Here is a 16,064-nt window from a genome sequence, read left to right on the forward strand (position 1 = left end):
AATTTTCTGTGCCTTTAAGTTGAACTTCTCCTTCTTCTATACCTATTATTCTAAGATTTGGCCTTTTTTTTTTTGAAAGTAAATTTTATTAAATTATAAAAGTTTCCATTTCCGCCCCTCTTCCCAACACCCTCCCACTCCCCCCACTCCCTCTCCTCCTCCCTCTTCGTCCCTTAGGGCAGTCAGGGTTTCCTGCCCTGTGGGAAGTTCAAGTTCCTCCCCCCTCCCTCCAGGTCCAGGAAGGTGAGTATCCAAACAGACTAGATCCCCAAAATCCAGAATATGCAGAGGAAACAGGTCCCAGTATCATAGTCAATGGCTTTTCAGAAAGACTTCGGGCCAGCCACATTCAGAGAATCTGGCCAAATTCCGAGAATCTGGTTAGATCACGTCCTCGTTCAGTCCCAGTCCAACTGGCCTTGGTAAACTCTCATTAGATCCGTTTCCTTGTATCAGTGGGTGACAGCATCCCTCGCAGTACTGGTTTCGTTTTTCATGTTCTTCCTCCTTCTGCTCCTCATTTGGACCTTGGGGGGCTCAGTCCGGTGCTCCAATGTGGGTCTCCGACTTTATCGCCGTCCTTCGCCAGATGAAGGATCTATGGTGATAAGCAAAATCTTCATCAGTATGGTTATGGGCCACGGCCGATTCAGGCACCCTCTCCTCTGTCCAGAGAACAATCTGGGGGATCTCTCCTTGGACCTGGGATCCCATATATAATCAAGTTTCCTGTAAACCCTAAAATGACTCCCTTAGTTGAAATATATTCTTCCCTGATCCCATATTCATCCTTCCTCCCTCCCCCCCCATCCCAGGCCACCGAGCTTTCCCCATTCCTCCCCTACTCCCTTCTCTCTAACCCTCTCCCCTTCCATCAACCCTCCCACCCCCCCCCCATGCACCCGAGGTTACCTGGGACTCTTGTCTATTTCCTACCTCCTGGTGGATAGCTAAATAATCTTCATCAGGTTCATCTTCTTATTTAGCTTCTCTAGGATCACGAATAATAGGCTCAAAGACCTTTAATTATGGTTAGAATCCACTTATGAGTGAATACATACCGTGTTCCTCTTTTTGGGTCTGGCTTACCTCACTCAGTAAAGCGTTTTCTATTTCCATCCATTTGCATGCAAAATTCAGGATGTCATTGTTTTTTACCGCCGAGTAAAACTCTAATGTGTATATGTTCCACACCTTTTTTAACCATTCTTCTATTGAGGGGCACCTAGGCTGTTTCCAGGTTCTGGCTATTACAAATAGTGCTGCTATGAACATAGTAGAACAAATGCTTTTGTAGTATGTTAGGGAATCTTTAGGGTATATTCCCAAGAGTGGAATTGCTGGGTCCTGAGGGAGGTTGACTCCCATTTTCCTGAGAAACCGCCACACTGATTTCCACAGTGGCTGCACGAGTTTGCATTCCCACCAACAATGGATGAGTGTTCCCCTCACCCCACATCCTCTCCATCATAGGCTATCGTTGGTGTTTTTGACTTTAGCTATTCTGACAGGTGTAAGATGGTATCTCAAAGTGGTTTTGATTTGCATTTCCCTGATCGCTAAGGAGGTTGAGCATGACCTTAAGTGTCTTCTGGCCATTCGAAGTTCATCTGTTGTGAATTCTCTGTTAAGTTCAGTACCCCATTTTTTAATTGGGTTAATTAGAGTTTTACTGCCTAGTTTCTTGAGTTCTTTGTATATTTTGGAGATCAGACCTTTGTCTGATGAGGGGTTGGTGAAGATCTTCTCCCAGTCAGAAGGCAGCCTTTCTGTCCTACTGACAGTGTCCTTTGCTTTACAGAAGCTTCTCAGTTTCAGTAGATCCCATTTATTCATTGTTTCTCTTATTGTCTGTGCTGCTGGGGTCCTACTTAGGAAGAGGCCTTCTGTGCCTATATCTTGTAGACTACTTCCCACTTTCTCTTCTATCAGGTTCAAAGTGGACGGATTAATGTTGATGTCTTTAATCCATTTGGACTTGATTTTTGTGCATGGTGATAGATATGGATCTACTTTCATTTTTTTACAGGTTGACATCCAGTTATGCCAGCACCATTTGTTAAAGATGCTTTCCTTCTTCCATTGTATACCTTTAGCTCCCTTGTCGAAAATTAGGTGTTCATAAGTTTGTGGGTTAATATCTGGGTCTTCTATTCGATTCCATAGGTCGACTTCTCTGTTCTTATGCCAATACCAAGCTGTTTTCAATACTGTAGCTCTATAATAGAGTTTGAAGTCAGGGATGGTAATGCCTCCAGAAGTTCTTTTATTGTATAAGATTGTTTTGGCTATCCTGGGTTTTTTGTTTTTCCATATAAACTTGATTATTGTTCTCTCAAGGTCTGTGAAGAAGTTTGATGGGATTTTGATGGGGATTGCATTGAATCTATAGATTGCTTTTGGTAGAATTGCCATTTTTACTATGTTGATTCTCCCAATCCAAGAGCAGGGGAGGTCTTTCCATTTTCTGGTATCCTCCTCAATTTCTTTCTTCAAAGACTTAAAGTTCTTGTCAAATAGGTCTTTCACTTCCTTGGTTAGAGTAACCCCAAGATATTTTATGCTATTTGTGGCTATCATGAAAGGTGATGTTTCTCTGATTTCCCTCTCTGCTTCTTTATCCTTTGTGTATAGGAGGGCCACTGATTTTTTGGAGTTGATCTTGTATCCTGCCACGTTACTAAAGGTGTTTATCAGCTGTAGGAGTTCTTTGGTAGAGTTTTTGGGGTCACTTATGTAAACTATCATATCGTCAGCAAACAACGAAAGTTTAACTTCATCCTTTCCAATACGAATCCCCTTGATCTCCTTATGTTGTCTTATTGCTATTGCTAGAACTTCAAGCACTATATTGAAGAGGTATGGAGAGAGTGGACAGCCTTGTCGCGTTCCTGATTTTAGTGGAAAGGCTTTGAGTTTCTCTCCATTCAGTTTGATGTTAGCTGTCGGCTTGCTGTATATTGCTTTTATTATATTTAGGTATGATCCTTGTATCCCCAGTCTCTCCAACACCTTTATCATAAATGGGTGTTGAATTTTGTCAAATGCTTTTTCAGCATCTAGTGAGATGATCATATGGTTTTTTTTTCTTTCAGTTTATTTATATGATGGATTACATTGATAGATTTGCATATGTTGAATCATCCCTGCATCTCTGGAATGAAGCCGACTTGATCATAATGGATAATTTTTCTTATGTGCTCTTGGATTCGGTTTGCCAGTATTTTATTGAGAATTTTCACGTCGATGTTCATGAGTGAGATTGGCCTGTAATTCTCTTTCTTGGTTGTGTCTTTGTGTGGTTTTGGTATTAGGGTAACTGTAGCTTCATAAAAGGAGTTAGGCAATGACTCTTCTGTTTCTATATTGCGGAATACGTTAAGGAGTATAGGTATTAGGTCTTCCTGGAAGTTCTGGTAGAATTCTGCATTGAAACCATCTGGTCCTGGGCTTTTTTTGGTAGGGAGATTTTTGATAACAGCTTCTAATTCTTCGCGACTAACAGGTCTATTTAGATTGTTCACCTGTTCTTGGTTAAACTTTGGTATATGGTACTTATCTAAAAAAAATGTCCATTTCTTTTACATTTTCCAACTTTGTGGCATATAAACTTTCATAGTAAGATCTAATGATTCTCTGAATTTCCTCTGTGTCTGTGGTTATGTCCCCCTTTTCATTTCTGATCTTATTAATTTGCATGTTCTCTCTCTGCCGTTTGATTAATTTGGATAGGGGTTTGTCAATCTTGTTGATTTTCTCCAAGAACCAGCTTTTTGATTCATTGATTCTTTGGATTGTTTTCTGTGTTTCTATTTTGTTGATTTCAGCCCTCAGTTTGATTATTTCCAGTCTTCTAGACCTCCTGGGTGAATCAGCTTCTTTTTTTTCTAGATCTTTCAAGTGTGCTGTTAAGTCTCCAATGTGTGCTTTCTCCGCTTTCTTTAATTGGGCACTTAGTGCTATGAACTTTCCTCTTAGCACTGCTTTCGTAGTGTCCCATAGGTTTGAGTATGTTGTGTCTTTGTTTTCATTAAATTCAAGGAAGAGTTTAATTTCTTTCTTTATTTCTTCCTTGACCCAGGGGTGATTTAGTAGTTGACTGTTCAGTTTCCATGAGTTTGTTGGCTTCCTGGGGGGAGCATTGTTGTTGAATTCTAATTTTAGTCCATGGTGATCTGACAAGACACAGGTAGTTACTAATATTTTTCTGTATCTGTGGAAGTTTGCTTTGTTACCGAGTATGTGGTCAATTTTCGAGAAGGTTCCATGAGCTGCAGAGAAAAAGGTATATTCTTTCCTATTTGGGTGGAGTGTTCTATAGATGTCTGTTAAGTCCATTTGATTCAATACCTCCAATAAATCTCTCAATTCTCTGTTTGGTTTCTGTCTGATTGACCTGTCCATTGGTGAGAGAGGAGTGTTAAAGTCTCCTACTATTAGTGTGTGTGGTTTGATGACTGCCTTGAGTTCTAGAAGAGTTTCTTTTACATATGTGGGTGCCTTTATATTAGGAGCATAGATATTCAGGATTGAGACTTCCTCCTGATGAATTGTTCCAGTTATGAGTATGAAATGTCCATCTCCATTTCTTCTGATTGATTTTAGTTTGAAGTCGATTTTGTTAGATATTAGAATGGCCACGCCCACTTGTTTCTTAGGTCCATTTGCTTGGAAAACCTTTTCCCAACCCTTTACTCTGAGTAGGTGTCTGTCTTTGTGGTTGAGGTGTGTTTCTTGTAAACAGCAGAATGTTGGATCCTGTTTTCGTATCCAATCTCTAAGTCTGTGCCTCTTTATAGGTGAATTGAGTCCATTGATATTAAGTGATATTAATGACCAGTGGTTGTTGACTCCGGTCATTTTTTTTTTTTAGGTAGTATAGTGTATGTGTTTTTCTTCTTTGATTTGTGCTTGTGAATGGTCACTAGATGCTCGAGTTATTGTAGGCCGTGTTGGGAATGTTGGATTCCTTCGGTAGTGATTTTCCTTCTAATATTCTCTGTAAGACTGGATTAGTAGCTACGTATTGTTTAAATTTGTTTTTATCCTGGAATATTTTGTTTTCTCCGTTGATAGTGAACAATAGCTTGGCTGGGTATAGTAGTCTGGATTTGCATCCATGGTCTCTTAGTTTCTGCAGTACCTCTATCCAGGATCTTCTGGCTTTCATGGTTTCCATAGAGAAATCCGGTGTAAGCCTGATAGGTTTACCTTTATAAGTTACTTGACCTTTTTCCTTTGCAGCTCTTAAAATTTTTTCTTTAATATTTATGTTTTGTGTTTTGATTATTATATGGCGAGGGGATGTTTTTTTCTGATCCAGTCTATTCGGTGTTCTGTATGCTTCTTGAACCTTCATAGGAATATCGTTCTTTAGGTTGGAAAAGTTTTCTTCTATAATTTTGTTGAATATATTTTCTGGGCCTTTGATCTGCAGTTCTTCTCCTTCTTCAATCCCTATTATTCTTAGATTTGGTTTTTTTATTGTGTCCCAGATTTCCTGAATGTTTTGTGAAGAGAATTTGTTGGATTTGCTGTTTTCTTTGACCAGTGCATTTATTTTCTCTATGGTATCTTCAGATTCTGAGATTCATTCTTCTATCTCTTGTATTCTATTGGTTATGCTTGATTCTGTAGTCTCCGTTTGTTTACCTAGGTTTTCCATATCCAGCCGGTTCTCGGTTTGTGTTTTCTTCATTGCCTCCAATTCAGTTTTCAATTCTTGCACTGTTTCCTTTACTTGTTTGATTGTTTTTTCTTGGTTTCTCAGGGTCTCATTCACGGATTTACTTATTTCTTCAAACTTTTTGTTATATTTCTCATCTATTTCTATACTCATTTCTTCATACTTTTTGTTATATTTCTCATCCAATTCTTTAAGGGAGTTATTCATATCCTGTTTAAGGGACTCTATTGCTTTCATAATGGCACTTTTTTCCACTTCTTCTGGGTTAAGGTGTTCAAGCCCTTCTGTTGTAGGGTCCTTGGGATCTGGTGTTTTCATGTTGTTTTTCAGATTGTTGGATGAGGTCTTGCCTTGGCGTCTGCCCATCTCTTACTTCAAATGTTCTCTATTGGAACTTCTGTTACCGGGTCAGGTTCCCTTCTTGGGCAGGGACTTCACTGACAGAATGCCCACCTTTCCTCAGGCAGACTATTGAAGCACAGGCACTCCCTCTTTCCTGGATGCGCTTACAATGCAGGCTCAGCTTGCAAGGCAGCTGAGCTGGGTAAAATTTTATGGCCCCAGGGGGAAGGGAGAAATATAGGAATTCGTACCTGGATGGGAGCTGGGATGGCAGGCGGGAGGGGGTAGCCAGCACTGCAGGGCGACCTGGGCGTCTATCAAGATTTGGCCTTTTTATGTTGTCCCATATTTCATGGATATTTTGGGTTAAGCTTTTGTTAGATTTAATGTTTTCTTTAACTGATGAGTCTATTTCCTCTATTTTATCTTCAGCATTTGAGATTCTCTCTTCCATTTCTTGTATTCTGTTGTTCATACTTGCATTTGTGGTTCCTGCTCTTTTTCTCATGATTTCTGTTTCTACAATTCCTTCGGCTTGTGTTTTCTTTATTTTTTCTATCTCAGTTTTCAAGTCCTGAATAGTTTTTTTTATATATGTTTGAGTTCTTTTTCTTGGTTTTCTTTAAATGATTTGCTGATATATTCCAATTTTTGTTTATTTTTCCCTCTATTTCTTTAAGGTAATTTCTCATTTCATCTTTAAGAATTTCAAACATTCCTTGAGGTTATTTTTTAGATCATTTTCTTCTGGCTTATCCATATTTAGTTGTTCAGGTCTTACTTTTGTAGGGTCTTTAGGTTTTACTGGTATTTTGTTGCTCTTTGTGGCGTAGCATGTGATCTTACCTTTTCTACTCATCTTTTCCTCTAATAGGTATGGTTGGGGCTGTCTGAGATTCTGTTGAATAATTTTCTAGGTGCAAGTGAATCCAAAGCTCAGAGGGTTGTTCCTCATGGATCAGCCAGTGTCATAGTTCTAGTTACCCCATTGGTTATTTTTGTTCCTGGAGGTAGCTCAGTGCTCCTGTGCTTTGGTCTGCTCCCTTAGAGTTTGCTGTCTCAGGCCTACTTTGGCCTAGGCTGCTGGCTTTGATCTGTTTCTGTAAATCTAGGTCTGGATCTCCTCCTGCAGAAGTCCCTAACTTGGAGTTGGACCTGTTCTGGTGGTGATCACTGGCTCTGGATCTGGTCACTGTGTCAATCCTGATCCGCCCGTATCCCGAGACTGGGTTTGTTCCTGGCTTCTGCTCCTGGTGGAGCTTGTTCTCTCTGTGCCTTAGGTAACTGGTTCAGTTCCACTTCGTTTTCAGTGGAGGTCACAGACTCTGAGTCAGGTTGTTGGCTCCATCTTGGCTTGCCAGTGTCCCAGGACTTGGTTGGCTCCCAGGGCTGATTTGCTCCTGGCTTCTGCTCCTGGTGGAGCTTGTTTCCTCCAGCTCTCTATGTCCTGAAAGAGTGATTTTTGATGGTATTAATCCTGTCAACTAGCTGTTCATTATTGGTCTGTAAAAATTGTATCATTCCTAATGCCATATTCTTCCTTAATGGCGTTTTCAAAATATTTATGTTGTATTAATCCAGGAGCATTTATAATCAAATGTCTTTTAGCAGCTGTTGTTGCTTCCTCAGCAGTCAAACAATTCAAAGACAAAACAATAACATACAGTATCCAGATAATCTGTGTATTTTCCATCTTTACACATCTTTAATTTTTTTTACTCTATTTCTTTGATTTTTATTTTCAATTTTTGGGTTTTTGAGATAGGGTTTCTCTGTGTATCTTTAACTGTCCTGGAACTCACTCTGTAGACTAGGCTGCCCTTGAACTCACAGAGATCTGCCTGCCTCTGCCTCCCAAGTGCGAGATTAAAGGTGTCTGCCAACACAATATTCCCTAGATTCACCTGCCAAGCTGCCATCTCCAAATTATACTGGTGCCCTTTGCTCTTTATGAGGAGTTCATTCTCTCTCTGTCTCTCTCTCTCTTTCTCTCTGTCTCTGTCTCTTTCTCTCTGTCTCTCTCTCTCTCTCTCTCTCTCTCTCTCTCTCTCTCTCTCTCTCACACACACACACACACACACACACACATGTCTGTGTGCTGTGTGATGGTGGACTAATTGCTCCCTTACTTCAAACTCTCTTACTAGTAGAGTAGTAGATGGAGGGGAAACTGTGGTTGGCATGTATTACATGAGAGAAGAACAAAAAAATCTATAGCTTTATTATTAAATAAGTACTTAATGTGATATAAATCAGGAAACTGTCACTCATGTCTTTTTTTAAAACACTTAGAAATAAACCTAGACAAAGAGGTGAAAGATCTACCTGTACATTGAAAACTTCACAGACAGAATAGTGAAGAACTCTGTTGCCTTCCTTTTTAACTTTTAAATTATTTTATTAGCATGAGTGCTTTGCTGGTATATATGTCTATGTATCATTTGGACACAGGACTTTTGGAAGCCAGAAGAAGGTGTCCTCTGGAACAGGAGTTACAGACGGTTGTGAGTGGTCATGAGGGTGCTGCAAATTAAATCAAGGTCCTCTGGAAAAGAAGCCAGTACACTTAACTGTTGAACCATCTCTTCAGTCATAACTGAAAATTATGGCTAATCCCAGAGTTATGAGAACCCTGGAAAAGTAAAAGGAAATATTTCTCAGCCTTAACATTGCCTTCTGTTCTCAACTCCAGGTATTTTGTCCTCTTACAATTTCACTGGTTTGATTCCCACCCATTTGACTCTGATCGTCTCTCTGTAGGCATTTCGTCCTTCTCCAAGTTTACACTGAATTTTACCTGACACAGCCATGTTTTCCTGGCCTTTAAGGAGAACAACGGTATAAAGAAAACACTGTTACTAAGAGACCAGTAAATGGACCCTGTCTCCATTAGGGAATTTCACAGACATGGTGCAGAAATTCGACAGTAAATACATAGAAATCTTTAACTTGATACAAACACTGAGCTGAAGCCTGGTGCCCATGACTTGGCCTTTGATCAGGACTGAACTATGATCATCTAGAAAGGCTGTTATTTACATGGCAAAGATTACACAACTGGAAATTTTGTGCACATTGACTCACAGTATACCAGCTAACATGAACTATGCTCTTTTGCATGACACCAATTACATGTCAGGAACCTTTAAAAGCTGAGACTCACCTTAATTGAAAACGACTTCCAAAATGGAGTTTCCTACCACATAACCCACAGTTCTACACTGTAAATAGTCCTTCAGTTACTGCCCAGACTGCTCCCCTCTTGCAGTATACGCAAAAAAAAAAAAAAAAAAAGAAAAGAAAAGAAAAAAGAGAAAAGAAAAAAAAAGCTGCTCTTCCTATTCTGGTCTGAAGGGTGAATTTTCTACTGCAGACGCTAAGTCACCTTGTATTCATAATAGATTTGAAGCAAAAGATACATCTCTGGTCCTCTGTGATAGTTAATCTTTATTATCAACTTGACTAGATGAGAAATAGTTAAATTAGCCTTCTGTGTCCTTCATATCAGGAGTTTTACACATTTAGGGTAGTCTTTGGTTTTCCTTTCTTTTTGAGTATGGATTTTCAGGATTAGATTTTGTAATGTAAATTAGCAATGTGATTATTTTTCTTGACTATCAAGTATTTAAAAAAATAGCTTTCAATTCCCGCTTTATCAAGTCACCCAGCAGCTTTTCTCTTAGCCGTTTGATTAAAATGTAATTATATCACCTCCCTCTCCTCCCTCCAGCACCTCTTATGCCCCACCCACTTTTTCTTACATTTTTTGTAATATCTACATGTGGATAAATATATAAATACAACCCACTGAGTCCATTGAGTGTTTCTTACACACACACACAACCATATACATACATATATGTTTGTTGTCCATTGTTTTCTTACTCTTAGTCATTTTGACTAAGGTAACATGAAATCTCAATATAGTTTTCATTTTCATTTCCTGAATAGCTAAGCATGGCGAACACATTTTTCAGATATGCCTTAGCTGTTTTTATTTCTTCTTTTAAGAACTCTTTGTTCAGACTCAGAGTGCATTTTAAACTGGGTTGTTTCTTTCATTGACTCTTCTATTTCCAGTTATCTGTCAGATGTACAGCTAGCAAAGATTCTCTCCCAGTCTCTGGGCTTCCCCTGGACTTGACTGATTATTTCCCTAGTTGTTCATAAGCTTTTTAGTTTTATGGGGGCCCATTTGTTAATTGCTGGCCCTAATTCCTGAGCAAATAGAATCCTGTTTTTTAAAAAGTCTTTTTCTTTACCTACATCTTGTAGGATAGTTCCTATGTTTTCTTCTAGAAATTTTAGCATTTCAGATTTTGCTTGAGGTCTTTTATCAATGTACAGTTGATTTTTGTGAGGAGTGATAGATATGGGTCTAATTCTATTCTTTCATGTGTAAAGCTAAACTCTAGTTGTGAAAGTTCACAGTCCATTGTAGGAGGCTGGGCACCAATGAGTGTCAACTCTCACCTTTTTTGTTGTTCTTCTCACACCACAACTTTTTGTGGCCAAACAATATTTGCGGTTGTTGCTTTCTCAGTTTCTGAGGGTCAAGGATTTTCACTAACCTGTCCCTTGGCCTGCATAATGAAAAGCCACCATGAGTCAGGCAAGTATAGTCCAAAGGTTTGCTGCAAAAATCCACATGACATGAGTGGTTCATGGTTAATAAATTTTAATAAACACACCGGTAGTTAGAAGAAATATTTTTCCAAATGAATAATTGTTTAAATTCTATAATGCTTAACTAACAGAACAGAATTTCCAGGAAGTCAGTTTTCATCATAAACCTGTGGCTGAGCACTCTTAGATAACAGCTACACATTATGGTGGAGTTCTAGAATAGTTCAATTTCTAGCTAGAAATATTCGACATTCATTGATTATACTGACTTCATATCAGTACATTTTAAAGTTTAATTGTCATTGCATAATCAAAGTTTTTAAAAACTGTGCCAAGTTCTGTGCTGACATGGTGACACAGAAGTGCAGGACTCTGCCCAGGGCTCAATGACAAAACCAGAGGGATGCTCTACAGAAACAGACACAGGTGAAGAAAGATATTCTTCATTCTTTTGGTCTCTCATTCGCTCATCGGGTAGTTTGTGAAATATACCACTTTTCTGACCTTGTCTTAGCCCTTGAGTATAACACTGATAGTGCCTTGAACTTGAGAGAGTCACGGGGAAGGCCAACTGATCCTTGGCCTGAGATTTGAGGACATGTAATCAGATGGGGAGGGGAAGGCATTGCCAGCTACCTCAATCACTTAAAAAATGTGAGTTGAGATAGAAAGCTTCCTGGGAAAGTAAGAAGTGGGAAGCAGCAGCCATTAACAGAATCTAAGTGAAATTGAGGCATCCAGATGCTGATGGAGAAGATGGGAGGGTCCGTGTGAAGGGAGTGGACCATGAAGAACAAAGGAATCTGAACTAGGAAATTGGAACAAAGAGAGAGGATGGTGGGCAGGAAGCAAATACAGAGGAAAGAAGATCAAACAATAATAAGGTGTCTGAAAAAGTCACAAGAACTCACACCTGTAAAACAAAAGTATGACTCATGATTTTTTTTCAAAGTTTATTAAATTACAAATGTTTCCATTTCCACCCCTCCTCCCAACACCCTCCCACCTCCCCCACTCCCTCTCCTCCTCCCTCTCCATCCCTAAGAGCAGTCAGGGTTTCCTGCCCTGTGGGAAGTTCAAGTTTCTCCCCCCTCCCTCCAGGTCCAGGAAGGTGAGTATCCAAACAGACTGGATCACCAAAATCCAGTATATGCAGAGGAAACAAGTCCCAGTGTCATTGTCAATGGCTTTTCAGAAAGACTCCAGGCCAGCCACATTCAGAGAATCTGGCCACATTCAGAGAATCTGGTTGGATCACGTGCTCGTTCAGTCCCAGTCCAACTGGCCTCCTGCTGACCCCTTCTCTATTGTTTACTAATTTCCCAGTTCTAGCAATAGCCCCTTTTTACTTTCCTGGTTTCTGTAGTTATCCTAGAATATGGACACATATCCAAAGATTTGGCGCCACCTATACATATTATATATATTATGGGTTTTTAATTCTTTTCCATTTAAGAATATACATATTTTGTGTTTAAATATAAAAATTTTTCATATGGGCAGACAGCACTTTCTCTAAAACTGAAGTACATTTAACATAAATCAAAACACCATGCATGAGAAACAGTATTTTGAATTGTTAGTCAGGGCTGTCCCAGAGACTCTGAAACATGAAGTCCATTGCTATTGCTGTTGGTTGCCTCCCAGAGGTATAAGGGAGTCCTCATTGCTGAAGACTCCATGCATTTCAGCCTTAGGTCACAGAGATCTCTGAGCTGGAACTGATCTGAATGTCTTCTCTCTGAAAACTAGCTTTCCTGTTTCTAGAAGGCACCGTGCAAGCTTCCAAAGAAGAGAAGCAACCCACAGTCCTACCCAGATATAACAAAGATAAATCATAACCATCAGCATGGCACAAAAACCTTATGGGTACAGTAGTGGCACATATACCAAATGCTCTCTAATCAGACTTAAGGGCCCCTCAACAAGAGGGAAATCGTGTGTGGTGCTGGAAATCTGGCCAACTATCCAGTACTGGTGAAGTCGTGGGTCTTGGAGGAGAACCTACAACCATCACTTAAATAAATGAGCATAATCACTGACTACATTCTAAATATTTATCTCTATTACCATGGATAAGTGTAGCCCTCGCCCCTCATCACGGAAGCCTCTTGTAAGCGGCACAGAACATTTCAGAAAGCTACAACCAGGGAAAGATTGCAGCAGTAGAGCCCAAGTCCAATGGATACCTACAAATGTAGAACCAATGGAGTTCTACAAAGCAACTCCCATACCTCAGGCTCAGGGACTAATGCAGAAGAAGAATGAAAAAATCTTCAAAGTCAGGGGATAGGGGAGTTTCCTGTGATATATCCTATTGATGTTAAAAGTTACACCCACAAATTCTCACCGACGTGACTGCCTAAATGTCAGATGAAGAACAATAATAAATATGCTAAAGAGAATGGGAAAAGGGCCATAAGTCCTCAAATCTATGCCACTTTGCCACTAAGGAATCCTGAGAGTGGGAGAAACTGTCTTCCTGAGAGAAGAGAGCACTGATCAGTTATTTCATACCAAATGGTCAGCCCTGAAAATATGCATTCAAGTATCATGGACTTAGATGGACTGAGCAGGTAGTATGTAGAGGTGTGTGTGTGTGTGTGTGTGTGTGTGTGTGTGTGTGTGTAAGAAAAATTATTTAAAAAAAGAAGTCATCAACATGAAAGGGAACAAGAGGGAGTATGTGGAAGGGATTGGAGGAAGGAAAGGGAAGGGAAAATAAAAGAAAAAAAAAGAACAAAGGAATCTGTATGAGATATGAAGCTGACATACAGGTACCAGCTTGTGAATGATTCATGTAGTCAAGCTATGTCTTTCAGAGCCCTAGCCCTGAATTAGAGATTATTCATGCTTGTAAGGATGTAAGATCTGTGTAGTGGAAATGAGGGTGGGTCAGGAAAGTATGGTGCAAGGACTGGTTAAAGGGTTTGTCCTGGGCTTCTGATGTGCCCAACTCAGGACTAGGGATCAGGAGCTAATTCTTGCCTGATTCAAACAGGGCTTGTGATGGTTCTTCTTGGTTGTCAACTTGACTACGTCTGGAATTAACTAAAACACAAAAATTGGGGCCACACCTGTGAGGGATTTCTGCTTAATTCTAAGTAGGAAGATCCACTTCTAATCTGGATCTTTGAGGTAGGAAGACTTGTCTTTAATCCAGATTTTTTTGATCTAAGAAAAGACATGCCTTTAATCTGGATCATTTGAGCTGGGAAAACCCACCTCTAACCTGGGCCACACCTTCTACTAGAAGCCTTTTTAAGGACACGGAAGAAGAAAGCTTGCTCTTGACTGCTTGCTCTAACCTTACTAGCAAGTCCATTCCTTCACTGTAATGAAAAGCCTACATCTTTGGGCACCCAGTGTATACTGAAGAGCAGCTGAAGCATCCAGCCTCATGGATTGAGCAACTATTGGACGCTTAAACCTTCCATTTATAGGCAGCCACTGCTGGATTAGCTGAACCACAGCCTTATATCATTCCAATAAACCATATAGAGAAGGGGGAGGGAGAGAGGATGAGAAGGAGGGAGGAAGACAGAAAGAGAGAGAGAAAGAAAGAGAGAGAGAGAGAGAGAGAGAGAGAGAGAGAGAGAGAGGTTCATTCCATAAATTGCTACCCTGACTAGTACAGGGCTTGAGCTTACTTCTTTTACTGTCTTTATTTGACCTACAGGTAAATAATTTGCCATGAGTGAACTGAGGAAGCCATTGCCCTGACCCTGCTCACCTTGAGCTACTGCCAGATCCCACCAGGATCCCTATTTTTATGGTAAGACTATTTTTTTAATTCAATAATGCGATCCACCTGTGTCTCACAAGGCTCCTATACCCTTGATAGAGAGGCTCACTGCATCTGCTGTCTGCCATTCTGTCTTCCTGCAACCTGCTCCCATTCCCTGACTGTGCCCATACCTACATTTTATCTGCCTAGCTGGTGTGGAGTCTGCCATTTCCTATCCATTTACCCTCTTCCTTATTCATCTCCCTCATGACTCTGTCTACCTGTCTCCTTCTTGCCTTCATCTCTGACTATCCGCCCAACTCTTCCTCAGCCTTCTTCATCCTCCACAAGACTTTTCTTCTTTGACTGCATGACTCAGTGTAAGCCTTGGAGTTCTAGCAAAAGCAAAGAGCCATAAACTCACTGGTTTTGAGTGATGTAAATGTGTTCTTTTCAGTTCTGGTGACCAGGACTTTGAAACAGGTTTCACCAAGACATAATGGTATTCCATCTCTGTGATCAGAACCCCACAGCACTTCTTGGGAACCCTGTGAAGAGTTATGGAGTTGCCGGCTATGTGTCCCTTGTTGCCAGGGTGATAGATTCCCAGGGCAAGGACTCCTAAAGCACCCCAGAACCTGGTGGGGTCCAGAAACAGTTCAGATTGGTAAGAACCCAGTTCCACATTGATTCGTTTGGGTGGACTTGCTCTTAAGAGCAGAGGGGAGCCTACTGCAGCCCCAGGACTTGCACAGATGAAGCCTGAGACCAATCTGAAGTTCTACGGTGACTCAAGGCACTGCCAACAGACTAGAAATGAGGTCTGATGCATGAGATGGATGACGAGAGTGTTCACAGAGAGGCCAATGATGCAAGTGCCGATTCCTAAACCGGGCTTTTCTGGTGATCCTCACGTGGTCTCAGGGTAGCACCATGAGGGTCCTAAGATCTGAGGAGCCTGTAACAGATAAGTAAAAGTTGAGCCCTTTCCCCTCCCCTCCTTATCATTATACAAAAGTCATAACTGTTGGGGGATCTGTGCCATTGCTAAACAAGTGTGCGTGGGATATATAACTTGCCATAGGAAAGAGGAAGATATAGTATCTTTAAGTTAGAAATGCATACTACTGGTAACAGGCCATACCTTTTGAAAGCTAGAGGCCTCTCCACATCTGGCTGCTACTGTTGGGAATTCAATTAAGGTTTTCTCAGAAGAGGGCTGGAGACAACCCAGAGAGACTCCAAAGGGCTCACAATCAAAAAGAGATTATGTTAAGTCATAATTAAATGCCTCCCTCTAACTTTACTTAGGGTTAGAATGGCTCTGAAAGAGGATGTGGGCCTGTCTGCATACAAAATGTTGCATAGCCTCCTATATTGTAGCACATTCAAAGGCCTTTCCACCGTGGAATCTAAGACTCTTTTCTCGAAAACGATGTCATGTTTCTCTTCTCCGCTTTGCTCTCTTAGGTCACAGAACTTTTCTGCTGAATCTCCCTCACTTGAATTTCCAGGCCATCTTTTTGAGCTCAGGGACTAATCACTAATAAAAATCTGGAAAGATGACAAGAAAACTGACCCAAGGGGCACTTCCTGGTGCTGTCAACCAATGAAACTGTTAGTTCAAACGGGAAAAAGAGATGGAATCAATCATTGCATCACGCACTAATCATATAATAGGAA

General features: G+C 40.5%; 1 protein-coding gene across 3 annotated transcripts in view; it reads left to right on the forward strand.

Moving 5' to 3' along the window:
* Cyp4x1 (cytochrome P450 family 4 subfamily X member 1) overlaps positions 1-16,064 on the forward strand; it is an 81,052-nt gene that overhangs the window by 15,596 nt on the left and 49,392 nt on the right. For all 3 annotated transcript variants that reach the window (XM_087904723.1, XM_087904725.1, XM_087904724.1), the window contains exon 3: positions 14,334-14,429. In XM_087904723.1, coding sequence (XP_087760849.1) covers positions 14,427-14,429 — 3 coding nt within the window. In that variant the 5' untranslated portion in view covers positions 14,334-14,426. The remainder of the gene's footprint in view (positions 1-14,333; positions 14,430-16,064) is intronic.

Source organism: Myodes glareolus, chromosome 3 (genome assembly GCF_982192425.1).
Source record: "Myodes glareolus chromosome 3, mMyoGla1.1, whole genome shotgun sequence".
NCBI classification, from domain to species: domain Eukaryota; kingdom Metazoa; phylum Chordata; class Mammalia; order Rodentia; family Cricetidae; genus Myodes; species Myodes glareolus.